The 26,909-nt window shown below is 41.9% G+C and overlaps 1 protein-coding gene across 1 annotated transcript in view; it reads right to left on the minus strand.

Annotated features, from left to right (window-relative positions):
- Positions 1–6,442: 6,442 nt before the first annotated feature.
- The window catches only part of LOC115776291 (uncharacterized), a 33,715-nt gene continuing 13,248 nt past the window's right edge, over positions 6,443–26,909 (minus strand). Inside the window, exon 3 of the mRNA XM_030723907.1 lies at positions 6,443–8,233. Within this exon, the coding sequence (XP_030579767.1) occupies positions 6,686–8,233 (1,548 nt within the window). The 3' untranslated portion in view covers positions 6,443–6,685. The remainder of the gene's footprint in view (positions 8,234–26,909) is intronic.

Genomic DNA, 26,909 nt, shown 5'->3' on the forward strand with positions numbered 1-26,909 from the left:
GACTTGTAAGCTAATGTCCGAATGCAAGTTTGTGAGTTGTCTTTTACAGTGATTGTTAGCAGCCAATGTAACCGGAAGTAAGTGAGCCGTAGTAAAAATGTTTATATGCAAGGAGTCTATTAAAACTGTTATGTTTTAATGTTTGATGTAAGATCTGAACACAGCTAGCAGCTAGCTGCTTACAATGCAGGTGAGATTTCTTTTCAATGAAGTTGGCAGAATAGGGAAAGTTGAATCTGGTTTTAATTTCAAAGACAATTGATACCCATGCATTATGTACAGTCTCATGCGGAGGCAACTTCCCAAAATATTGGGATGATCTTAAATGCACTCAGTATACCCAAAGGGAATGAAAGGACCTGAGTAATAATTTACATTTAGTTTGAACACCCCACCTTTTCAGGATAGGGCAGAACTACAGGACAACTCACAGATCACATTAGTCGCCCACTGCTTCCCATAGAGAAGTTACAGATGATGTCAACAGTAGGAGCTCTTCCACACCTAGGCTTTTGGATTCTGCCCTTCAACAGGTAAATATGCAAAAGCACAGTTTCAGTCTAAGTGGAATTGTTGTGTTGCCAGTATACATTCCCCCATGTATCTGGGTAATCTTCATATCCTGCTTGATTAAAGTTTAAGAATCTTTCCTAAATTGTGCTTTCAGCTCCCCAACTAGGTACATTATCATAAGCACCTGTCATATGCCACATCACTGACTTATTTTTCTCCCATGACACAATAAGCAGTTGAGGTGGAAAGCACTGAAGTTGTCAGAAAATTAAAGTTTACACTTACTCTGTTTATGATTTGATGATTGGACTTGACATAAAGGGAGTTAATTCATTCAGTTGTTCATTGTCTTTCTCTTGTTAAACTGTAGAATATCAGTCATGATGACATCAACACAGATGGTCACATGACTTACACTTCGACCAGTGGAGAGGAAGAACTCAACAGCAGAAGATGAACTTGATAGTGAGAGCTCTTCCACGGACAGCCTGTTGGATATGGACATTCAAGAGGTACATTGGGGTAGGGTGGGGGAATACACTAGGCCAAGTTTGTTAGCATAGTAATATGCTTCAGAGGGCCTAGTGACACTCTCAGGAAGTGTCAACAGTGCACACATTTTCCAATACATTTAGTTAGAGGTTTGCTGTAATGGTTGGGCATTCATACCACACTTATGTGCATTTTGAGCTATCCTCTAGCTGAACCAAAGTGTAGACAAATGACAACATTGCCAACAAAAAAGCAAAAGTTACATTTTTTTTTCTCTTTTTTGTTCACATGTAGAATGATATAAGATAACCACATGACACAGAAGACCACTGGAGTAACACTTCCAGCAGTGAAAATGAAGATGATGAACTCGACACTGAGAAACCAACCACAAGCCAGTTGGATGTGGACGTCTCAGAGGTGAATGCACCATTCTATGGGTTAGTTTATATACGCTTCCTTTAATCTTTTAATTAATTACTTCAAGTTATCTTTTCCCTTGTCAACTTGTAAATGATGAAGCTCTGCCACATTCTGAAGAGGACTTGATTGGTGCTGCCATTGATGAAGCTGAAAACCATGCTGATGACGAAGACGTGATGGAGGGGGTACAAGAGGAAATGAACCTGAATTTCCAGTGGTATGTAGACAGTGGTTCAATAACACATTGTTAGTAGTTACTATTCGCACATTACATACAATTGGAACATTTGGAGACAGTACTACATAATAATAATGATGATAATACACACTGTATGTGTTAACTGTTACTCGTTCTAATTTATACATGCTTTTTCTATCTTTTTTTCCTATATCCATAGGGCATTGAAGACCACGCAGATGGTGACAAGCCCCTATATCCTGGTGCACCTGTTTCAAAGGGAGAAAGTTTATTGATGCTGATGTCCTATGTGCTGCATAACAACTTAACAGGCAAAGCACTTACTCATTTACTGAAACTGTTCAATCTAATGTTTCCAGGTTTGATTCCACCCTCACATTCAATTCAGTCTTTTGTTGAAGAACTTTACTTTAGTAAAAGGAAAACAGAAAATTGTGAAATGCTAAATGAAAATGTCAGAGGTTTTGGTCACCCCCTGCAAACAAGTATAAAAATGTCATATAGGCTTGCCATTGTGGAAATCTAAGCAACTGCTTTTGGTCTTAGAACCGTTTTTTGGTAAATGGACTTGTGTATCACAGTCAAAACTATGACAGACTAAGAGACACAATAGTGCTGCATGCTTGAAAGATGGTACATTTTGTTTAATTACTGACTTGGTTATTTTTAAACAAACATGTTCACATCAAATCCCTGCTTTTTGTTCATGTGGCAAACTATGTTGTGTTTTAGTTGAGGTACTTAGTAAATCAGACAGGCCTGTATGTAAAGATTCACACATCAGTGTACAAAGTACTTTCGTACATGTTAAAAAAAAATGTAACTAATGCTGTCTGGCCTGACATGATCAAAACAAAATGTGTTCTTGTTGAAACAGCTGATGCTATGTACATAACACCAAACCCTTATGAAAGGGACGCGCTTGATCAATAAAGTCAAGTCAAAGGTTTTGTTTTGTTTTGTGTATGATTTTTAAGGTACATAAAGATAATGCAATTGAGCACACATACTATATACTGTAAAGTTTTAAACTCCAGCATTATATTATCAATATATAAATTAAATGTTAAGCATGAGTCAATGACTTGACCTTATTATGCACTTGGAGCAAGATATAGTAAGTATTAGTACTTTGTGGCAGAAAGATGTAAAAAGTATACTAAAGTATAAGTCCAAGTTTTAGTATTAAAGTATAAGTGTAAGTCTTAGTATTAATGTACTTAGTCTTAGACTTTTGTTTATACTTTTCAGTATAAGCCAAGTATACTTCATTATACTATTCTTAAGTATATAAAATATAGTTTATAAAAAGTGACCTTCAAGTATACTTTCTCAGTTTAGTAAAAAATAAGTATACTCATAGTACACTTGAATAAACTTATTTTTGCTAAGGGTACACATACATAATTTATACATAAAATAAGTGAGTGTGTAAGAACAAGTTAGAAATACAACAGAAAAGCAATAAAAATACAATAGAAAGGTAGCATACACACAGCAAGTATATTTACATATTACATATTTCTCATATTCTCAGGGAGTGGACCAGTTATTTAAATACCTCTTAATAAATAACGCATTTGTATTGCACAAGGGATTGAGATATTGTAGGAGGAGAATATTGCACAAATTACTGAGGGGAAAGGCATATGTTACAGTCCAGTTTTTGATTGTTTTATGGGATGTAGGAGCTGGTGAGTTAATGTGATGTGTTTAGGAGTGTGATAGCCCCTGGATAGAAACTGTTTTTCAGTCTGTTGGTTCTGCATTTTTGGGACCTGAATCGTTTGCCTAATGGCAGACGGTTGAACAAAACATGGCCAGGTGAGCGGTGTCTATGGAAATGTTTCTGCCTCTGCAAAGACTGCGGGAGCTAGTGATGTATTTGTGGGTTGAGCAGCAGAGGAAGTATGTGGATGTCACCCATGAAAAACTCAGTAAGTCTTCTCTGCCAATGCAAAACAGCTGGCTGCAGCATGGCCTGGTATCCAAACCATTGTGAGGTCATTAAAAAGGTCCTAGCAGGTTCTTCATCATTTGAAAGAAAAGTGGAAATATGTGACCAAGACAAGAAAAGTTAAGAAAACTAAAACCACAATGAAAAAGAAATATGAAGGAAAAAAACTGATGGTCAGAACATATTGAGGTGTTTTCAAAATCTTGAAAAGGAAATGAAGCAAGTGACAGAACAAACGTTTCAGATACTGAAGGACTCCTATCAATATGTTAGTCTACAACAGCTCACCCTGAAAGTTGAGTCAGCGTTCACTATTTTCCACTTGGACTTCTGATTGAGAAGATGGAGGAGAAAGAAACACCTGGGGTACCAGAAGCTCCAAACAAGAATCAGAAGCATTTGGAAAGCTTTTTATGGGTGACACCCATATACTCAACTCTAATGCTCAACCCACAAATGTATTTTCCTCACAAATGTGGGTCCATTTAATGGGGGTGGGGCTTTCCAACAGTATCAGACTTTTTGCTAAGAATTAGGGCTGGGTGATATGGACCAAAAGTAATATCTCGATATTTTTTAGCCGAATGGCGATATATGATATATACCGCGATATATTTTCTTCTCAAAAGTTATAAACAAAAAGGCCCTTCAGAGTCAAAGCTACATGTCCCAAATGTCACACAGATATTTTTTATTAAGATTCAGCTGTAGATGTACATGAGAAATTACTCAAATAAACTAATGGCATATTTTAAAATAATACTCCTCAAATATATTAATGTTTTTTTCCTCTATAAAAAGTCTCACAGCTGTGCTATAAATAGCAAAGATAGAGGACAAAAATAGCAAAAGGCTGACTGTTTCTTTACAAAGCTGTACATCCAGATACAGGCACCTGCACATGCAGACCCGTCGCTATGGGCGGGCCCTAGGGGGCCGTGCCCGCCCACTGATACGCTTGGGCCCGCCCTGGCCCGCCCACCCAAGCCAGATCACTAATCAAGCTAATAATAGTGGTGCCCCCTTTTGGATTTCATAAGCCCCCCTTAAGACTGAGATCTGGCGACGGCACTGTGCACATGACAGACTGACTGAACAAAATTCCATCTGCAGGATTTTAGCCATCTCAGTAAGTCCACAGACACATGACCTGACATATCACAGCAACGGGACCACCCAGTCAATGCAGGGTCTGCAAGCACACGAAAAAGACCCACTTCTGCTATTAAGGTCACGTGACTTACGGTACAAACCAACTTCTGTTGCGTATGGCGGGGCTCTTTTACCTGCAGCCAGGGAGTCTTGGGAGTTTGGGCAATGCCAAAGCATACAAACGGACACAGTATGAAGGCTGTACGTGATTCCTCACCTATCGTGGGGCTTACGTTCCAGAGACCCCCGCCATAGGTGAAAATCTGCAAAGTAGAGGCGTTATATTTATGTTATTATTTATATATATTTTAAGGCTTTATAAACCCTTCCCACACTCATATAAACCTTTTCCACTCTCTTACTACAACTTGAATGATGACGATGATGAATTATGTAGCTGTGCAGTACTGATGGCGATGAAGGTGGTGCAGTATCTTTACCCTCGGCCGTAACTTCTAATTCCACTATTGGCGTAGGCGTATCTGATCTCTTTGTCCGAGTGACGAACATAGTTACGTGTTACAGAAATTCCTGTATACCCCCAAATCCCGTAATATAGTGAAAACTCCGTGGAAAAGAATTAGTAATTTTTTTTTTAAATCCACGATACAGTGAAGCCACAATAAGTGAACCACAATATAATGAGGGATTGTATGTACACAAAACACGGCGACAGGATTTCAGGTTTCCAAATCTCTCCGACCTCACTGAAAAAAGCCGTTAAATTTATGGCTACTCACTTTTGGGGGGAAAATTTGCCAGCGGGGTCTGAAAAGCTGCTAAATCTAGCAACAAATTCACTAACTTGGGAACACTGCCATGCGGTCGCTTCCTATATGATTAACGGGTGAAGCGGAGAGATGTGGGGCAGTGCAAAGCTCTGCAGAGACAAACTGTGAGAAGAGAAAGGTGAACTGGTGGATCTACAAGTATGATTGTAACGCGACCTACATTATATCGGTATAAACGATATTGTCTCACCTTATGTCACGTATGAAAATATACTGATATTTTTTAAAACTCGATATATTGCCAGCCCTAATAAGAAGCATTGTTACAAAGAAAGAAAGAATCCATCAAACACTCATTTCCTTACTTTTTGTGTTAAGTTTAGATCAAAGTGATGACATCAGTGAGTTTTATAAGTGTAAGTCTGAAGTGAGTGAAAAGCAGCTGATGATCCAGTGAACACACTCGGAGCAAACTGACTGAATGAAGCAGAGATTTTATTGAGGACTGACAGAAAAGTGCATCCAGCAGGAGATGATTTCATGTGGAAGAACAGAATCTAGAGAATCTGAACAAATCAAGTCCAACATCAAAGGATCCAAATGTTTCCACTCGGCCTGAGTCATCAGAAATATTTCAGAGTCATTCAGAGCATGAACACACATGAAGAATCCAAGAAGATCAGATTTCAGGACTCTTCACAAACACTGAAGAGTCAAAGTTGGATTGAATCTTTCTGCCCTGTGTCTGAGTTCAGTGTCTCTAACATCCTCTGTACTCACTGATTAGAAAGACAACAACATGCTGGACTGTTCCTGGATCAGTCAGTGACATGTTCCTGTCCCACAACCACTTTACTGACACTGAGTCACCATGAGAGACATCAGGGAGGGAGGGGCTGCTCTCACAGACTGCTGTATTGATCATTAACCAGCAGGGGGCGCCCTCACTGCTGTCAGCTCAGTCCCAGCTGCTCCACAGAGTAACACACTTTATACACCAGCTGTTAGTTTATACACTTTACATTTTGCAGATAATGTCTCTGTAGAGATACTTAAAAAAATCTGAACCAGTAAGTCTTCAGATTTTTGTGATGTGAATTACGTGAACAATCTCCCTTTTCCCTTAAATATAACATTTGTATGTGATCAGTTTATGAATAATATACAGCATTGGACAACAGTCAGAATGATATTCATGTAATATAATGTGAACTCTTTTCACAGATACTGTTTGTAATGCAGAGCTGCTCTGGTTCCTTCATCCACTCTGCTTCTCATCTCCTCCAGTTTCTGGACCTTCTCTGTGTCTCCTTCCTCCTTCATCTTCTCAATCAGGAAGTCCAAGTGGACAACAGTGGACACTGAATCAGCTTTGAGGGCGATCTGCTCCAGACTGATAACATGTTGGTAGGATTCATCCAGTAACTCTGACCTCTCTGCTGTCAGCTGTTTCATCTCGTTTTCAAAATTTTCCAAAAGACTCAACTTTTTCTCACTTTCTGTTTTGTTTTTCTCATACTTCAGTTTCATTTCTTCCAAAGTTTTTTTCACTTTCCTGGTCTTGGTCACATATCTAAACTTTTCTTTCTTGTGCACTGATTCAGGACACTTCCCAGAACAAACAGTGCAGTCGGAGCTCCATCTTATTATCTTAGAATATACAGTTCTAAATTTCAGTGTACATCCAGGATACTGACAGGTCTCCTCACAGACTGTACAAGAGACAGCTTCTCCAGAAAACCCCCATATCCAACCAGCAATGGGCTCTTTGTCTTTGTAGACCTCATCAACTTCTACAGTGAAGTTCTCATTCTTCTCCATCTTTTCTTCATGTTTCTTCAGAGCTTCTTGAATCTGTCTGATTTCTGTCTGCTTTGCTTCAGTCATTTTGATTCTCTCTTGTATGTTTTGGATGCAGGCTGTCAGTTTGATCCGTTCATTCAGGACTTCCACAGTTTTCTCCAGTTTCTGAGGTGCAGTTTTCCCCAGAAAAGCAATGAATTCTCTCATTCCTCTCTCTGATAGTTCATATGCATTTTTTAGGAAATTTTCATACTTTTCCTTCCTTTGTTCATCCTGGCAGTTATCAAACAGGAAATAAGCAGGCTCATTTTTCTCATTTTGAGCATACTTATGTTTTGCAGCTTCAACAGCCTGAAGAGCATTTTTTGGTCTTCTGCCATTTGAGTGTGTGATGAGAACTACAATATTGTTCTCTACATCTCTTCCAAACAGAGACATCACTGAATCAAATGCGTACATTGTTCGATCACTCAGTCGATTATCTGTTGACTTCATCACCACACCCACTGAATGAACTTCATGAACTCCATCCTCTGATCGAAACAAGTGCAATAATTTGTGACTGATGATGTCATCATGTTCAATCCCTCTGGTGTCTCCATATCCAGGAGTATCGATGATGGTCAGAGAGTAGGGCAGAGTTTCATCTTCATAACCAAAGATCTCATACACGATCACATCTGATGTCTGACTTTCATACTGATTTCTGTTCTCCTTTTCTACAATCTGAAACCAGACTTCATCCTCAAACTTCACTCCCATGCTGTAGTTGAGCAGAGCGTTGATCAGAGTAGATTTTCCTGCTCCTGTTTCTCCAACAACTAAGATGGTTTTATTTGGCTTGTTTGGATTTTTCTCACCAACAGTCATTCTGGTCAGAGTTCCAAATTTCTGTTTCTTTGGTCTCAGCTGGTAGACAGCAGGAGGTCCTGAATGGATCCTAATACAGCTGCTGATGATGTCCTGGATCGGAGGAGCGGTGGGCAGGCCGGGAAAAAAGGGGAGAGAGAGAGGAGAGAGAGAGAGAGAGAGAGAGAGAGAGAGAGAGAGAGAGAGAGAGAGAGAGACACACACACACACACACACACACACACACCATATATAATATAATATATATATATATATATATATATATATATATATATATATATAAAAATGAGATATATATATGTATATATATCTCATTTTTTTTTTTTTTTTTTTTCCCAGGCTGGCTCACGGCTGTAACAAAGAATGAGGGGAGGCAGAGGTATAGGCCAATAAATTAGTTTATTGAAACTTAAGCAAAACAAAAAGAAACATAAATATGAGATGTGAGTATTGTCATTATGTCCCAGTGTGTGCAATGTATGAGTGCGTGGAACATGTATGTGGAAGCCTGAATGAATACTGCAACCCAAAACCCAACCAGAACCCAGACAAACCGAGATTACCTGAGGAGCAGAGAGGGGAGAATAGTTAGTGGAGCCCTGCTTATATTAGTGAGCCAGGTGGCTCCGATTACTCAAGGCCCATCTCTGCCTGCAGGAAGCACCGCCCCTGCAGGTCAGAGGAGGGGCCTGACATATACTATATATATATTAATATATATATATAATATATATATATATATTACATACCATCACTGAACCAATCAGTTGATGTATAACATGGCAGAAGTGATCCTTCAGATGCTTGGCTATAAGATGAACAGCACTAAGAAGCAGTACCCCCCATGAAATGACGACTGGAGGCTACGATCAATGCAGCACGGAGGGAAGTTAGCCAGCTCTCAGAGTTGCAGAAATGTGGGATGATGAAGAAAGTGGTGCCTAAGAAGTACAACACGCTGTCCATACCTCAGGCCTTAGAGACTGCCAAGCAAAAAATTTACAGCCTTGGCTAACAGCATATGCATATGCCACTCTCACTGCAGTATTGTATCACTTCCTGTTCCTGTTTCGGAGCACAGTCGTGTTTTGCTTTCTGTTAGCTGTTAAATCTGTATAGCTCAATTTATCTTGATAACATATTTTAGTGTAATTTTCACTTGTGTTATCTAGCACACTTTTTGCTGAATCACCTGTCACATTATTCACTTTATTTGTTTTTTGAAATTTGCTAGTTTAGCACAGCTAGTAGCTTAGCCCTTAGCCGACTCACTACCAGCATGGCTTCTTCTCCTGTCTCTCCTGCACTTTCCTGCTCTGGGTGTCACATGTTTAGTTACTCCTCGGCCTCCTTTAGCAGTAACGGTACTTGTAATAAATGTAGTCTGTTTGTAGCTCTGGAGGCCAGGCTTTCTGAACTGGAGACTCGGCTCCGCACCCTGGAAAATCCTACATCTAGCCAGGCCCCTGTAGCGGGTGCGGACCATGGTAGCTTAGCCGCTGTTAGCTCCCCCCCAGCAGATCCCTAGCAGCAGGGAAAACAGGCCGGCTGAGTGACTGTAAGGAGGAAGCGTAATCCTAAGCAGAAGCCCCGGGTACACACCAACCTGTTCACGTCTCTGTTTTTCTCCACTCGGCGACACACCCGCCAAGGAACAAACTCTGGTTATTGGCGACTCTGTTTTGAGAAACGTGAAGCTAGAGACACCGGCGACCATAGTCAAATGTCTTCCAGGGGCCAGAGCAGGCGACATTCATGGAAATTTGAAACTGCTGGCTTAGGCTAATCGTAGATTTGGTAAGATCGTTATTCACGTTGGCAGTAATGACACCCGGTTACGCCAGTCGGAGGTCACTAAAATTAATATTAACTCGGTGTGTAACTTTGCAAAAACAATGTCAGACTCTGTAGTTTTCTCCGGGCCCTCCCCAATCAGACCAGGAGCGACATGTTTAGCCGCATGTTCTCCTTGAATCGCTGGCTGTCTGAGTGGTGTCCAAAAAACAACGTGGGCTTCATAGATAACTGGCAAAGTTTCTGGGGAAAACCTGGTCTTGTTAGGAGAGACGGCATCCATCCCACTTTAGATGGAGCAGCCCTCATTTTAATTTTTTTTTCAACAAGACGGCGCTCATAGTTGCAGCGGCTCAGTGCTCTCCTTTTTGGTGCTCTGTGAAATTGTGTATGTTATGTGTGGGTCAGCTGTGGCTAATCACATCACCATTATGTTGGGTGGACATTATAATATATAGACGGCACAAACTCCTACATATAGGAGCACAAAGAAAGCAGGTGGTTATGGCCTACTTCCTCTGCTCTCACAACATCCCGGCGGACATCGCCAGACCACCTGGCTCTTTGTGGTTCATCATCCCTGAGAGGAGGGGTTGCAGACGGAGACGGCACAGAGAGAGGAGGCACAAAAGAGGCGGCAGAGCCGGCGTTTTAGTGAGGCTACGTAAACAGCCTCATAGACCTCCCCTACCCAGTGTTTTCCTCGCCAATGTAAGATCACTCCCGAATAAAATGGATGAGTCGAGACTGCTGGTGGCTACAAACAGGACCGTCAAAGACTGCTGCGTTTTGCTCTTTACTGAGACCTGGCCTCATTCATCCATTCCTGATCCGGTGTGGGAACACGACACTGGATAAAGTCAACATCAAGCTGGGTTTCAGGGCTGTGCCACTGCCACACCTGGGCCAGTCAGACCATCTGTCCCTGCTTATGATTCCAGCATACACCCCCCTCAGCAAAACTGTTCTTTCTACATCTAAGACTGTTCAGACCTGACCTGAAGGTGCCTCTCAACAGCTGCAGGACTGCTTTGAAACAAATGACTGGGACGTGTTCAAGCACCAGGACCTGGAGGAGTACGCCTCAGCTGTTCTGGACTATATCAAGTTCTGCACCGACACTGTAACTGTGGACAAGAATATCCGTGTTTTTCCAAATAGGAAGCCATGGATGAATGGAAAGGTGCACTAGGGTGGGGAGGGGTCGGGATGGAAGGGAGCCAGCTATAATAGGTGGAATGTTCATCAACACCTAGGTCAAGGGAGATCAGTCCAACACAGATCAGAAGAAGACAGGGCAGCGGGGGCATAGACCATCTGTCTGCAAAACATTAAGGAGAAAAACTGAGATAAGCGGCAGTCCAAGGCCGACAGGGAGCCAAATTTCTGATTCCATGACTTGTTTTGGTACAGACTGTACTGATTAATTTGTTGACAGCCTTTAGTATTTCTGGCACCTCTCAGTAGTGAAAAATCCAATCATCCGAATGTTCTTGGTTCAATCCTTCACTGCGCAGAAACAGATACATCTCCAAGATCTAATCTCTCCGAATCAGCTCCAGATATACTGAGTCTGAGTTTGAGTCTGTATCTTCCTGCATTCCCATCATAAGCAGCCTTACCAAGACCAGGCAGCTGCCCAGACTTCCTGAATTGTAACAAAAACCCAGGTATCTCAATTCAGTTCAATTTTATTCATTTATATAGCGCTCAATCACAACAGTCACCTCAAGGCGCTTTGTATTGTGGGTAAAGACCCTACAATAATACAGAGAAAACCCAACAGACAAAATGACCACCTATGAGCAGCACTTGGTGACAGTGGGAAGGAAAAACTCCCTTTAACAGGAAGAAACCTCCAACAGAACCAGGCTCATGGAGGGGGGGGTCATCTGCTGAGGAGGAAGAAAAGACATGCTGTGGAAGAGAGCCAGAGATTAATAACAATTAATGATTAAATGCAGAGTGGAGTATAAACAAAGTAAATAAGGTGAATGAAAAGAAACAGTCTATTGTGGAAACCCCCCCAGCAGCCTAGGCCTATAGCAGCATAACTAAGGGATGGATCAGGGTCACCTGATCCAGCTCTAACTATAAGCTTGATCAAAAAGGAAAGTTTTAAGCCTAATCTTAAAAATAGAGAGGGTGTCTGTCTCCTGAATCCAAGCTGGGAGCTGGTTCCACAGAAGAGGGGCCTGAAAGCTGAAGGCTCTGCCTCCCATTCTACTCTTAAGTATCCTAGGAACCACAAGTAAGCCAGCAGTCTGAGAGTGAAGTGCTCTGTTGGGGTGATATGGTACTATGAGGTCTTTAAGATAAGATGGGGCCTGATTATTCAAGACCTTGTATGTGAGGAGAAGAATTTTAAATTCTATTCTAGATTTAACAGGGAGCCAATGAAGAGAAGCCAATATGGGAGAAATCTGCTCTCTCTTTCTAGTCCCTGTCAGTACTCTAGCTGCAGCATTTTGGATCAGCTGAAGGCTTTTCAGGGAGCTTTTAGGACAGCCTGATAATAATGAATTACAATAGTCCAGCATAGAAGTAATAAATGCATGAATGAGCTTTTCAGCATCACTCTGAGAAAGGATGTTTCTAATTTTAGAAATAGTGCGCAAATGTAAAAAAGCGGTCCTACATATTTGTTTAATATGTGCATTGAAGGACATATCCTGGTCAAAAATGACTCCAAGATTTCTCACAGTGTTACTGGAGGCCAAAGTAATGCCATCCAGAGTAAGTATGTGGTTTGACACCATGTTTCTAAGATTTGTGGGGCCGAGAACAAGAATTTCAGTTTTATCTGAATTTAGAAGCAGGAAATTAGAGGTCATCCAGGCCTTAATGTCTTTAAGACATTCCTGCAGTTTAATTAATTGATGTGTGTCATCTGGCTTCATTGATAGCTAAAGCTGAGTATCATCTGCATAACAATGAAAATTGATGCAGTGCTTTCTAATAATACTGCCTAAGGGAAGCATGTATAATGTAAATAGAATTGGTCCTAGCACAGAACCCTGTGGAACTCCATAATTAACCTTACTGTCTGAAGAAGACTCCCCATTTACATGAACAAATTGGAGTCTATTAGATAAATATGATTCAAACCACTGCAGTGCAGTACCTTTAATACCTATAGCAAGCTCTAATCTCTGTAATAAAATGTTATGGTCAACAGTATCAAAAGCTGCACTGAGGTCCAACAGGACAAGAACAGAGATGAGTCCACTGTCAGAGGCTGTAAGAAGATCATTTGTAACCTTCACTAATGCTGTTTCTGTACTGTGATGAATTCTGAAACCTGACTGAAACTCTTCAAATAAACCGTTCCTCTGCAGATGATCAGTTAGCTGTTTTACAACTACTCTTTCAAAAATCTTTGAGAGAAAAGGAAGTCTGGAGATCGGCCTATAATTAGTTAAGACAGCTGGGTCAGTGATGGCTTTTTAAGTAGAGGTTTAATTACAGCCACCTTGAAGGCCTGTGGTACATAGCCAACTAATAAAGACTGATTGATCATTTTTAAGATTGAAGCATCAATAATTGGAAAGACTTCTTTGAACAGTCTAGTAGGAATGGGATCTAATAAACATGTTGCTGGTTTGGAGGAAGTAACTATTGAAGTTAACTCAGAAAGACCAACTGGAGCAAAAGAGTCTAAACAAATACCAGCAGTGCTGAAAGCAGCCAAACATGAAGAATAATCTTTGAGATGGTTATGAATAATTTTTTCTCTAATGTCTAAAATTTTATTTGTAAAGAAATCCATGAAGTCACTTCTAGTTAAATTGAAAGGAATACTCGGCTCTACAGAGCTCTGACTCTTTGTCAGCCTGGCTACAGTGCTGAAAACAATCCTGGGGTTGTTCTTATTTTCTTCAATTAATGATGAATAGTAAGATGTCCTAGCTTTACGGAGGGCTTTTTTATAGAGCAACAAACTCTTTTTCCAGGCTAAATGAGCATCTTCTAATTTAGTGAGACACCATTCCCTCTCCAGCTTTTGGGTTATCTGCTTTAAGCTGTGCGTTTGTGAATTATACCACGGAGTCAGGCACTTCTGATTTGAAGCTTTCCTTTTCAGAGGAGCCACAGTATCCAAAGTCGTACGCAGTGAGGATGTAAAACTATTGACGAGATAATCAACCTCACTGGGAGCAGAGTTTAGGTAGCTGCTCTGCACTGTGTTGGCACTGAAGAGCATAACAATGAAGGAATTAGATCCTTAAACTTAGTTACAGCACTTTCAGAAAGACTTCTACTGTAATTAAACTTATTCCCCACTGCTGTGTAATCCATTAAAGTAAATGTAAATGTTACTAAGAAATGATCAGACAGGAGGGGGCTTTCAGGGAATACCGTTAAGTCTTCAGTTTCTATGCCATATGTTAGGACAAGATCCAGAGTATGATTAAAGTGGTGGGTGGGCTCCTTTACATTTTGAGAGAAGCCAACTGAATCTAACAATAGATTAAATGCAGTGTTGAGGCTGTCATTTTCAGCATCTATATGGATGTTAAAATCACCCACTATAATGATTTTATCTGAACTGAGCACTAAATCAGATAAAAAGTCTGAGAAATCAGACAGAAACTCTGAGTAAGGACCAGGTGGACGATAGATAATAATAAATAAAACAGGATTTTGATTTTCCCAATTAGGATGGACAAGACTAAGAGTCAGGCTTTCAAAAGAATGAAAACTTTGTCTGGGTCTGTGATTAATTAATAAGCTGGAATTGAAGATTGCAGCTACTCCTCCTCCTCGACCTGTGCTTCGAGCATTCTGACAGTTACTGTGACTCGGGGGTGTTGATTCATTTAAACTAACATATTCATCCTGCTGTATCCTGGGTCAAAGCTTTGCCACTAGTACTCATGTACATGCGAATGCGAAGAAGAGCTAGAATAAATCTTTCTCCTTATGAGATTCTTTTTGGGAGACCGCTGCAGATGGGGGCTAAGCCCATCCACAACCAGAATCTTACGACAGAGTTGTATGAGCATGATATGTTAACGTACTGTCAAACTTTGTCAAAAGCTATTTTACAGAACTGGGGAGGCCACGAAGGCAGCACTTCCAAGTCCAGCATCCAAACCCCTGCATTCTATACAGCCCGGAGACTAGGTGCTGATTAAAGAACACAGAAGGAGGCATTGGAGAGCTCCGAGGTGGCGAGGCCCATTCTTGGTTTTAGTGACTACACACACTGCAGTGAAGGTCGCCGAAAGAGCAACGTGGATTCACGCCAGCCACTGCAAACCTTTCCGAGGACAGCCCCCAGACGAGACGGGAGCAACCCAGAATACCGCTGAGGAAGATGATGGCTAATCACTGTGCTGAGAAACACCTAACTTGCACTATTTTCACCATCATCTTTGTTTTCTTGGTCATTGCTATGTGGTGGTCTTTTGTGGGAGGCCCCATGCTGAGATCAGAATCTGTACACTCCACATCAGGAAAGCGAGACACACACCAACTAGAGCACACTTCTCCAGATGGTAACAGGTGGCTCACTACTCTTAAATTTATTGTTCGACAACAAGGTAATAGTAGTTGCTATGTGTGTTCTTTGATTCCACATGCCTCGCATTCTCCTAGTTTTAGTTCCAGTACCTCTAACAGCTCTGGAAACACTAGCCGTGTTTGTGGCCTCAACAAGTCGGGGAAATCGTACCTATATGGTGATTAAATACCCTTGGGTGTCTAATTTCACGTTTAGCTTTGATTCCTGGCGAGATGCCACTTCTCTGTCCAAAGCTTTTGATCACAGCTTGATGTTCGATGCACCAGTGTATCATTTTCCCCGGGGAAGGGATGGAGTAGCGCAACCACAGGTCTGCATCGTTCAGCGTAATGTTACTAAATTGTTTCTGGGTCAGTCTACTGACTGTCTCTATGAAATCTACACAGCTTGTGGAAGTGACTGTACTCGTCAATCCGATCCCTATACCTATGCTGACACTACCTTACCTTTTTCATATGTTTTAGCTTTCACTGTTACAGCACTGGGACTGCCTCTGTCTGCTTCAATAAAGAATACTGGAAGTATTCCATATGTGAACATCCCTACAATGGAATTTGGCTACAGCACCCTCAGGAGCTTCGTTTGGGTATGTGGACAGCGGTCATATTTGTTTTTACCTGCAGGATGGAGTGGAACTTGTTATCTGGCTCGGCTAATACCAAATGTTTTTGTATACTCCAACTTGTCATTTTTGTCAACCATTCCTACCCATCATCGTGTTGTAAAACGGGACCGCCTTTCTGGTGGACCACTTTTCCCCTCGGGGATCCTTCCCTGGTGGGGATCAGTTAAAGTGGGTCATGAGATCAACGCCTTAGGTATGTGTCTAGAAAATCTTACCTCCTTTGTTGAGGAAGGTTTTAATCTTCTTGAGAAGGAAGCCAAGTATATGAGAATGATGCTGTTGCAACATTAAATTGGACTGGACTTTTTACTGGCTGAGCGTGGTGGACTTTGTCAGGTAATAGGTCAAAACTGTTGTACCTTTATACCTGATATTTCACAGAATATGTCAGACATTCACTCTGCTTTAGATGCCCTAAGTGAGAAATTACATGCTAATAATGAGGGCTCCCCTGAACAACCTTGGGACTTCTGGTCATGGCTGCTGGTAGATGGATGGAAAGCCACCTTGTTAAAACTTGTCACACCTGTTGTTATGGTATTATGTATTTTTTTTGTGTCTATGTTGTTGCATTATTACATTGTTTCATTCCATGTTATCTCAAATGTTTACCACCCATTTTTTGCAGTATGCCCAAGTGCCTGTGAGCCAAGAAAATTCTGGTTCTGTAGTAGAAGATGAAGATGGCACCTTTTTTAATGTATAAGCCTGTTGTATCAGTATTTGTGTTTACCCATCAATTTATGACGACCAGTTGGAAAATCCTGTATGAAGACAATCTGCTTTGATGTTATGTTTGGTTTGGCTATGATTTGCATGAAATATCATTTAATATATAGTAGATGTGTTAGTAAAAATGTTATATAGTGTGATTAAGTTGTAATCAAAAGGGGGAATTGTGATAGAAATTTTTACTTTAACTTCTTATCTGTTGGTTGACCATAGAGTGACTGGTAGGTTGTAAAACCCAGATGCCTTATCTGTTACCACACATCCTTCCTCTCCCAAGATCTTCTGTGTTAATGGGGTCACGTGTTAGTTTTATTGTCCTTTTGGTCAGTCTCTCTCTTTTATGTAGGGATATGTAACTGGGGGAGGATTTCCTCTTCTTTATGGTTGGGTTAAGGAGGGGGAGAACGGGGGGGGTGAAAAGGGTATAAGGCATTGTGTTTCTTTGTAAGATTCAGAACTCATATACATTCCTTGGGATATATGTGACTTCTCCTCATACAAGTAATAAACCATGTAAAGGAATCTTGTCTCTGTCATTTGATAAATTTCCACAACAGGGGAAAGGGGTGTGGTCATGCTGGGAAGTAGATACGCCCAGAAGAAGGAGGGGGACTTCCAGCTGGCTGTCAGCCAGCAATTTTAAGTGGCTGCATCTGTAGGTGTAGATTGTAGATCCTACTGGTGTGGATCAGTGAATCAATGTCTCGCTCACTCCTGGCATACAGCTTGATGTCATCCATTCACAAGAGGTAGCTGCCAATTGCTCCATTCTGCGGTTGGTATCCATAGTAGGCATGGCACAATACCACTTTTCTATGTCCGATACTGATAGCAATATTTTACATTTGGCTATCTGCCAATACTAATACAAATCCGATGTTTGTTTGCTTTTTTAAATTATTTTTAAATGCCTGGATACATTTTACACATGTCAACAGTAGGGATGGGAATTGATAAGAATTTAGCAATGCCGATTTCATTATTGATTGTCATGCCCTATGGATTTTGGTGTGTGCAGGTGGCGGATTTGTTGGGTTTTTCTCCGGTCTTTCCTCTGTGTTGGAGGCGTGTCTGAGGACTGACGGGTGGACACCGAGGCGGCTACCTCCCAAGACGCCTCCCTCTTGGGGCGGGCCATCCACGGCACTGCTTCGCACCTGTTCCCCGTTGAGGCAATCACGCAGACTTTTAAGCTGACAGCAGACCTTCAGTCTTCGCTGGATCATTAACTAAGCCACAGTCAGTGTTGACAGCTTATGCTTTTGATTCGCTCCTACCTGTACCTTGACTTACCTGCTTCTCGTTTTTTCGCCTTAGATCGTCTGTGGATTCCTGCATGCGCTCTGCCGCCGCCTCGCCCTCTTACCTCCGACACGCCACTGGTCACACTGCCACGCTCAACCCTAGCTGGAGCCTAGCCATCCTGCTCTCCCTTTCCCTTCTCTCTCTGGACTCTTCCTCGCAGCCCTCACGCCCACCACCACTGCCCAGCCTGCACCCGCCAAACCTCTGCGGAGAAACTCTCACTCATTCAGCAAGATCAATAAACCTCTGGTGTTATTCCTCATGCCTTGTGTGTATCCTCTCCTTCTGCTAGTCCTGACAATTGATATCACTTATTGATTCGATTCCTTCTCGATTCTCTTATCGATTCTCATTGGGTTAGTGAATAAAATATACCACAAATGGGTTGGTTTGCGTTAACTGTTTTTAATGTAAAGTAGAACAAAATTAAAACTGGTATAAAAAAGGATTCCCCTTTCAAATTTAATACTATTAATATTTTAACATATAATACAACTGCAAGGTGTGTGAGAACCTCTGAGCCAGCCAGACTCTGGCAGTCCTCATCAACTAAATGTTACAGGAGATAGAGATTATTCATACAGTATAGTGAAAGCAGTACAGCAAAATAAGGTTGCAACTATCGATAATTCCATTGATTAATCAAGTGATCAGATTAGAAATACTTTTTTCATATTAACAGTTCATCTGCATATTTTAACTTCTGTACTGCAGTTTTTCCCTGTGTGAAACAAACAGGGTGGATGGAGCAGCTACAAAGTTCTCTCTTCTTCACTTACTGATCAGGTGGTTGATGAAGGACCTCCAGCTGTTTCCCAGTAAAGGTTTTATCGGTGGTTACAGGAAAAAGCGCTGCTGCTTTGGACACTAGAAAAATGTTTCCTTTCGCTCAATCCGAGCTCACCGTCTCGGTAACGGCTCCGCGTTTTTGTGCTTGCTGCGTGTGCACAGACTGCACATAAAACAGCTGCTGCTCTTGCTGAGACACTGTGAAGGTAATTATGTAATGCTTTTTATCTTGACGCTGTTGGATATATTACGAACCAAATAAGGCATGCATGTAATCTAATTATTCTGTTCATAATTTTTATGGACAGAATTTCTAGGCGTAGCCAGGTGGCGGAAGGCTTCTTCCTTGGTGGCCTCAGAGTCACATCTCTGCTTTTTGCAGATGATGCGGTTCTGTTGGCTTCATCACGGGGGGGCCTCCAGCTCGCAGTGGAACGGTTCGCAGCCGAGTGTGAAGCGGCTGGCATGAGAATCAGCACCTCTAAGTCTGAGGCCATGGTCCTCAGCCGGAAAAGGGTGGAGTGCCATCTCCGGCTCAGGCACGAGTTCTTGCCTCAAGTGGAGGAGTTTAAGTATCTCGGGGTCTTGTTCACGAGTGATGGGAGAAGGGAACGGGAGATCGACAGGCGGATCGGGGCTGCTTCTGCAGTGATGCGGACGCTGCACCGGTCCGTCGTGGTGAAGAGGGAGCTTAGCGTAAAAGCGAGGCTCTCGATTTACCGGTCGATCTACGTTCCTACCCTCACCTATGGTCACGAGCTTTGGGTTGTGACTGAAAGAATAAGATCGCGAATACAAGCGGCAGAAATGAGTTTCCTTCGAAGGGTGGCTGGCCTCTCCCTTAGAGATAAGGTGAGGAGTGCGGCCATCCGGGAGGGGCTCGGAGTAGAGCCGCTGCTCCTCCACATCGAAAGGAGCCAGTTGAGGTGGCTCGGGCATCTGATTAGGATGCCTCCTGGCCGCCTCCTGGGTGAGGTGTTCCGGGCATGTCCCACCGGGAGGAGGCCCCGTGGTAGACCCAGGACACGCTGGAGAGATTGTGTATCTCGGCTGGCCTGGGAACGCCTTGGGGTCCCTCCGGATGGGCTGGAGGAGGTGGCTGGGGAGAGGGAAGCTTGGGCTTCTCTGCTTAGGCTTCTGCCCCCGCGACCCGGCCCCGGATAAGCGGAAGAAAATGGATGGATGGATGGATGGATGTAATCTAATTAGGTAAATGTGTCCTCATGTCAGTGGAATTGATAAGCTGAATCGTTAAGCAAGCAGTCTAATGATTCCAATGAATTGAATTACTGGGAACCGGTTCTCGAATCCCATCACTAGTGAACACTAGTGAACCCCGGAAAGCAGCAGTTCCAGACCGTGTCTCACCCAGAATCCTAAAGTTCTGTGCAACTGGCAGGTGTGTACAGAGATATCTTCAATGCCTCTCTTGCACAGACAACAGTCCCACATATCTTCAAATCCCCCATCATGCTTGTACCTAAGAACCCAGATGCATCCACCCTGAATGACTTCAGACCAGTGGCGCTCACATCAGTCACCATGAAATGTCTGGAAAAGCTGGTGCTAAAACATCTCAACTCCATGGTGTCAAAAACTGTCGACCCTCTCAGTTTGCCTATCATCCAAACAGATCAGTGGACAATGCAGTAGCCATAGCCCTCCACCACACCCTCCAACACCTGGACCACAGCATTAAAGTATGTCAGGATCCTCTTCCTGGACTACAATTCTACCTTCAGTACTATCCAATCAGGAAAGCTGATTAGAAACTGTCTGACCTGGAGGTCTTAAACGCCACCTGCAACTGGGTTCTGGATTTCCTCACAGACAGACCACAGGTTGCACGGATGGGAGGAAGGGTCTCTGTTGAGCTCACAATCAGCACAGGATTACCACAGGGCTGCTGCCTCAGCCCCAAACTCGTCACCCTTTAGGCCTACAACTATATTGTAGTATATTCCTCACATGACTAAAACCTGTTGTGCAACATTTTATTTATTGATATAGCACTCACTGGCACAATTTATGCTCTACATGTGCTATTTACACCACATTATCCGCTGTGTTTGTCAGTCTCCATAAACCTGGTACTCTGTCATATTTACTAGGAGGACCAAATAAGAAATCAGTTCAATTGAATTCAATTTTATTTATATAGCACCATATCACAACAAACAGTTGCCCCAAGGTGCTTTAAATTGTAAGGTAAAGGATATGTATATATTGATTTATTTAATTTATATTTTTTTGCACTCTTACTTGAGTGCTCTGCACACGAATTCCTATGTCCCGAAACCTTGCGTGTGAGTACAAAAGGCAAATAAAGTCTTTATTTCAATTTATTTATATAGCACCAAATCACAACAAACAGTTGCCTTAAGGTGCTTTATATTGTGGGTAAAGACCCTAAAATAATACAGAGAAAACCCAACTGACAAAATTGGATTGATCTGGATACTCTGGCATTCCACTGAGTTCCCAATAAAGGCACTCAGGATCCCCTTGATCTGGTACAATTCTAGACATTCCAGGATCTATGTATGAGGCATCAAGTCAGAGGCTTTCTTGTAAAGCTTTCTTGCAGAGCATCTGTTTACATAACATCCAGGAGAAGAATGATATAACTGGCAATCCAATGCCGTCAGGGAGCCAAATTTCAGATTCTACAATTGTTTTGGTACAGGCTGTACTGATTAATTTGCTGACAGTCTTATAGTCTTTCAGGCACTCTCTCAATCGCAAAAAATCCAATAATCTGAATTTTCTTGGTTCGTTCCTTTGGCGTGCAGAAACAGATATGTCCCCGAGATCTAATCCCTCTTGATTCAGCTCCAGATATACTGAATCTGAGTTTGAGTTTGTACTGCTCTGCATTCCCATCACAGTCAGCCTTTAAAACGCCAGAACTGCTGCCCAGACTTCCCAAATTTCACAATAAGCCAGGTATCCCCAAGTCCAATCAGGAGAAATCCTGGTATCAATAAGCCAAATATATATGCCACATCCTCAATTGACAGTACAGCCAGGCATGTCATCTTCCACCCACCGCAGGAATCCTTAACATAGCCAACCGAGTATGTCAATCGGATAAGAGGAAAGAGGGTTTTCCTTTACCCAGTCTCCTCATGTTGAAAATTTGATCAATCAATAGTGTTGAGAGACCAGCTGACCAGATCCATAATTTTAATTTCTAGTTCAGAAGATGTGCGAAGAGAGGCTCTAAAGCAGTGAAGCAGCAAATCAGGGTAAATAAGGAATGGTTGGGGAGAGAATAAAAAATGCTTCCATCTCTGCTAGAGCAAGAGAGAAAAAAAAGTCAAACCCAGGACCTTCTTGCTCTGAGGTAACAGTTCTTAAGTTGTTGGGTGGCAGTGGAATAGTGGGTAGGTGCTTACCTCACAATCGGAGGGGTGTTGGTTCGAGTCCCCATCTGTGATTGTGTCCCTGGGCAAGACACTTAGGGCCCGTTTACACAGCACCATTTCAAAATAAAACGGCATATGCATTTTGCCTTTCTGTTTACACAACAACTGAGTGAAAACGATGTGTTTCGTAAATGGCGTCTTGCGTAAACAAGCTTTGCAAAGAAAAAACCAACGCCAGCTTGTGGCCTAGCATGGGAACTACATCGTTTTCATTATCTCACGCATCACCGTGTAAACGGAGGTCATTTCTGAAATGCCACCGTGTAAACAAAAGGCTCAAATGCATCAAAACGGCATTGTTTCGAGTGGAAACGGTGTCGTGTAAATGGGGCCTTAACCCACATTGCCTAATTGTGAATGTGGTTGCGTGGTTGGGGTTTGATGGTGGTCGGAGGGGCCGTAGGCGTGAATTGGCAGCCACACTTCTGTCAGACTGCCCCAGGACAGCTGTGGCTACATTAGTAGCTTACCACCACCAGGTATGATTGACCGAGTATCTTGAAAAGCGCTATAGAAGTCTAAGGTATTATTATTATTATTATTCTAACCAGTACACGACTGTATTACTACTTTTTCTCTATACAAAGTTTGTAACACTAAAAAGATGAATTTGTTAGGAATTAGTTTTAAAATTAAAAACAAATAATTAGTAAGTGAAACGTTAAATCAGAAACCATTCTGCAACCATTTTGGATTTGAGCAGAAACTCGTGGTGTAGGGCAGGAACTCTGCATTGCAACCTCAGCAGCAGTTTCAATTCAGCACAGGAGAAGCTACTGTGGGTTATGGGACAGTGTGGATTTTTTTTCACCTTTGGAAGAGAACATGAAGACTTTTTTCAAATTGCCAGAGACAAGCAAAAAATTGGGGGGAGAAAGTTTAAATCAGGTGGAGGGGAACCAGCCGACCATTGAGGCAAACCAGTGTTTCTTTCCAGATTCCAGACATTTTACTGTTACAGTTACTGGAGGCCAAGGTGATGCCATCCAGAGTAGGTATCTGGTTGGAAACCATGTTTCTAAGGTTTGTAAGTATAAGTACAATTAAAGCCGCAAGCGGCGATAATAGGCCCTCGCCGGCCGCCGCCCAGGTGCTGGTGCCGATTTGAACCCAGCTTTTCCAGCCGTGCCTATTTTAGTGGGGTTTTTTTTGCTGCCACATATGAAAAACTGCAATGGATGTATTGACTTTCTCAAAGAAAAAGATGCCATATTCTGGGCATCGCCATGGCAACACCTTACACATTACAGTATTTTCACCTGTAGGTTTTATGTTCAGGGAGATGTGGACAATGCGTGTACCAAATTTCAGGCATGTGTATGCATTTTTGAGAAAGCAAGGGTCATTTTTCCATCGCAGAAATTTCACATTTTTTCCCATAGGGATAAAATGGGGCAGTTTTGGCATCGTCATGGGAACAGCGTCCAAAATATGACATAGGTGTGATTGACTTTTTTGATCAGGCTGACATCAGCAATCTGTATACCAAATTTCATGTATTTCGGGCAAAGTAAGCAGAAACTTTAATATGGGGATTTTTGGCTTTTTCCCATTAGAATAAAATGGGGCATTTCGGGCTCCGCCATGGCAACGTGTTACAAAATAGAGCATGGGTGTGATTGGCTTTTTTGATGAGGATGACGTCAAGAATGTTGACACAAATTTTCATGCATTTCAGTGAAACTAAAATTGTGGACCTCCATACAAACTTTTGTTTGCTTCTGTAGGGGGCGCTATTGCACCTAGAAACTTGATTCCCTAATTGTGGGTTCAGGCCGGGTCAGTAAACAAGTTATTAAATTTTGAGGCTGATCGGCCAAAGATTGTGCGAACGAATGCACAAACAAAATTGCGGCGAGAGACAAAAACGAAGACCAAATTCACGCGGTTGCCATGCCAACACCGTTGAATATTCTATAAAACCTCGCACATCTTTTGATGCCCAACTTGTGAAGATGTTCCTGAGCGATTTTGGTGCCAGTCGGTTTAATGCCCTAGGACAAGTTAATTCAAGTACGAGGTGTGCAAAAATGCTGACTCTGCGCTTCACAAACTTCAATTCAAGATGGCCGACTTCCTGTTTGTTGTCCGGAGTTGGTGTAATATATTTTTTTGTTGGGTTTCACAAGATCTCCGTTTGAGCCGAATTTCATGACTCTTGGGCTAACTTTACATGGCAAGGCCTCCCATAGGCGCAATGTATTTTGATTTTGACAGGGGGCGCAGTTGGACTGGTTTTTTGAGTTTTTTAATGGCGATATTAAAAAACAAAATTTTTCACCGGTCCTGAATTTTGTGCAAAAATTGGTGCGTTTTCGTAAATGTTCAGGGGGTCAAATTTGCGATCATTTGCGGAAAAGAAAAATAATAATAATAATAATAATGGAGAACGCCAACGATTCCAATAATGCGCCACTCCAGTCACCTTCATATATACATTTTCGGAAACGTCTCGACACGACCCACGTTGTCGTGAGGTCCATGGTCAATGACGAGCGCGTTGCGCTCGTCATTGACCCAATTTCATCGCGCAAGCTAGCTCATGACGCTAACGATTTCAATTATGGGCTGCTCCATTCACCCCCATATATACGTTTTCGAGAAGCGTTCGACCTGACCTACCTTGTTTGAGGGTCCGTTGTCAAAGTCGAGCGCTTCGCGCTCGACTTTGACCCTTTTTCGTTTTTCGCGCGAGCGAATACAATAGGCTCCTCGCCGATCCCTTCGGGAGGCTCGGGCCTAATAACTTCAGATTGATCTGAAATTAGAAGCAGGAAATTAGATGTTATGTCAGGAGGCAGAGCAGGTCACCTACCAATCAGAAGGTTAAAGGTTTGATTCCTGGCTGCGCTGGGCTGCATGCCAAAGTATCCTTGGGCAAGATACTGAACCCCAAGTTGCTCTCCAATGCCAGCATTGGAGTGTGAATGTTAGACAATAAAAAGCACTTAGCTTGGATACACATGGAAGTGCTTGTATGAATGGGTGAACGAAAACGTGTTGTATAAGTGCTTTGAGTGCTCAGTCAGAGTAGAAAAACTCTGTATAAGAACTAGTTCAATCAAGCTTGTTGGTTTGTGTAGGCATGTTTTTCCACATGTATATTTTTTCCAGTTCCTGTTCGCTTTTGTATGTTCTGTTTCTTCTTTTTCCTACAGGTGCTGCAGTTGCTCTGTCCTCTTGTTCTTTTTTTCTTCCTATTTTCTCCTCCTTTTTTCATTTTTCTTTCTTGCTTTCCCCCCCCACCTGTCAACGCATTATTACAGTACATATACATTCATGTGAACAATAGCAGAAAACCACTAACAAGAAAAGCCTCTAGAAAATTTATAGAGCCCATCTTGCACTGGACAAAAAGGGCCTGGATCCGGAAAGATCCAGAAAGCTCTGGAAACATTATGGATATGTGGCAGATCCGTAAAGTTGGATCTGCCACATATCCATAATGTTTATGGACAGAATACAGGAAAATACGATCTATAAAAGCTAGACAAGACAAGTTTTAAAAAAATATAATCCTAGGAACCACAAGTAGGCCAGCAGCCAGGATATGATACTATTTTTACAAGTTTTTAAGGTAAGCTGGGGCCTGATCATTCAGGACCTTGTATTGGGATGAGATTTTCTAATTTAATTCTGGATTTAACAGTGAACCCATGAAGTGATGTGACTATGGGAGAAACATGAAGCAATACAGAATATCTTTTTTTTCTATTCGATGTTAGTGTTCTTCCTGCACCATTTTGGATCAAATGAATGCTTCTCGGTGGAGCTTTTAAAAACTTTCTGAAAATAAGGATTTATAATACTTCAGCCTAAAACTTCATAAACCACACTTCAGCATCAGGATATTTTTGGTCTTCCATTCATCCATTTTCTTCCACTTGTCCTTTTCAGGGTTGCAGAGGTGCTGGAGCCTATCCCAGTTAACATAGGGCAAGAGGCAGGGTACACCCTGGACAGGTTGCTGGCCTCCCACAGAACTAAAGGATATTTCTAGTTTAGTTATATCACTTAGATAAAAGAAGACAGTCCTAAATTCATTTTTTTTCCAGAAGGTGCTTCCCTTAAAATTTTTTGAGCTCCAAACTGCAATATATCAAAGCTTGGGAAAGACGATTTAGTGGCACCAACAAAATGCCTCCTTCTTCTTTGAATTTAGAAACAAATAACATGCATTGTTATGATACTCCACTTGGTAGGAACTTAAAACTGTGTTCCCACTCACTAATTGCAAACAAGATCATCTGAATATGTATGTGAAGGATGGTTCCACAGTGTAGAGTGGCACTATACTGCAATGGTGACTTGTTGTGAGGCAGGGAACAGCTGAAAGGAGCTTTACCAAAAGCAGCATAATACACAAAAATAAAAAGAAAGCTTCTGTGTATTCTAAAGTGACAGATATCAGTGATTTTTTAAAAAAAAATATAGCTTGAAAAGAATTAAAAGCAGCTGATGATCCAATGAAGACACTGAGCAAACTGACTGAATGAAGCAGAGATTTTATTGAGGACTGACAGAAAAGTGCATCCAGCAGGAGATGATTTCATGTGGAAGAACAGAATC

The sequence above is a fragment of the Archocentrus centrarchus genome, unplaced genomic scaffold, assembly GCF_007364275.1.
Source record: "Archocentrus centrarchus isolate MPI-CPG fArcCen1 unplaced genomic scaffold, fArcCen1 scaffold_30_ctg1, whole genome shotgun sequence".
NCBI lineage: Eukaryota > Metazoa > Chordata > Actinopteri > Cichliformes > Cichlidae > Archocentrus > Archocentrus centrarchus.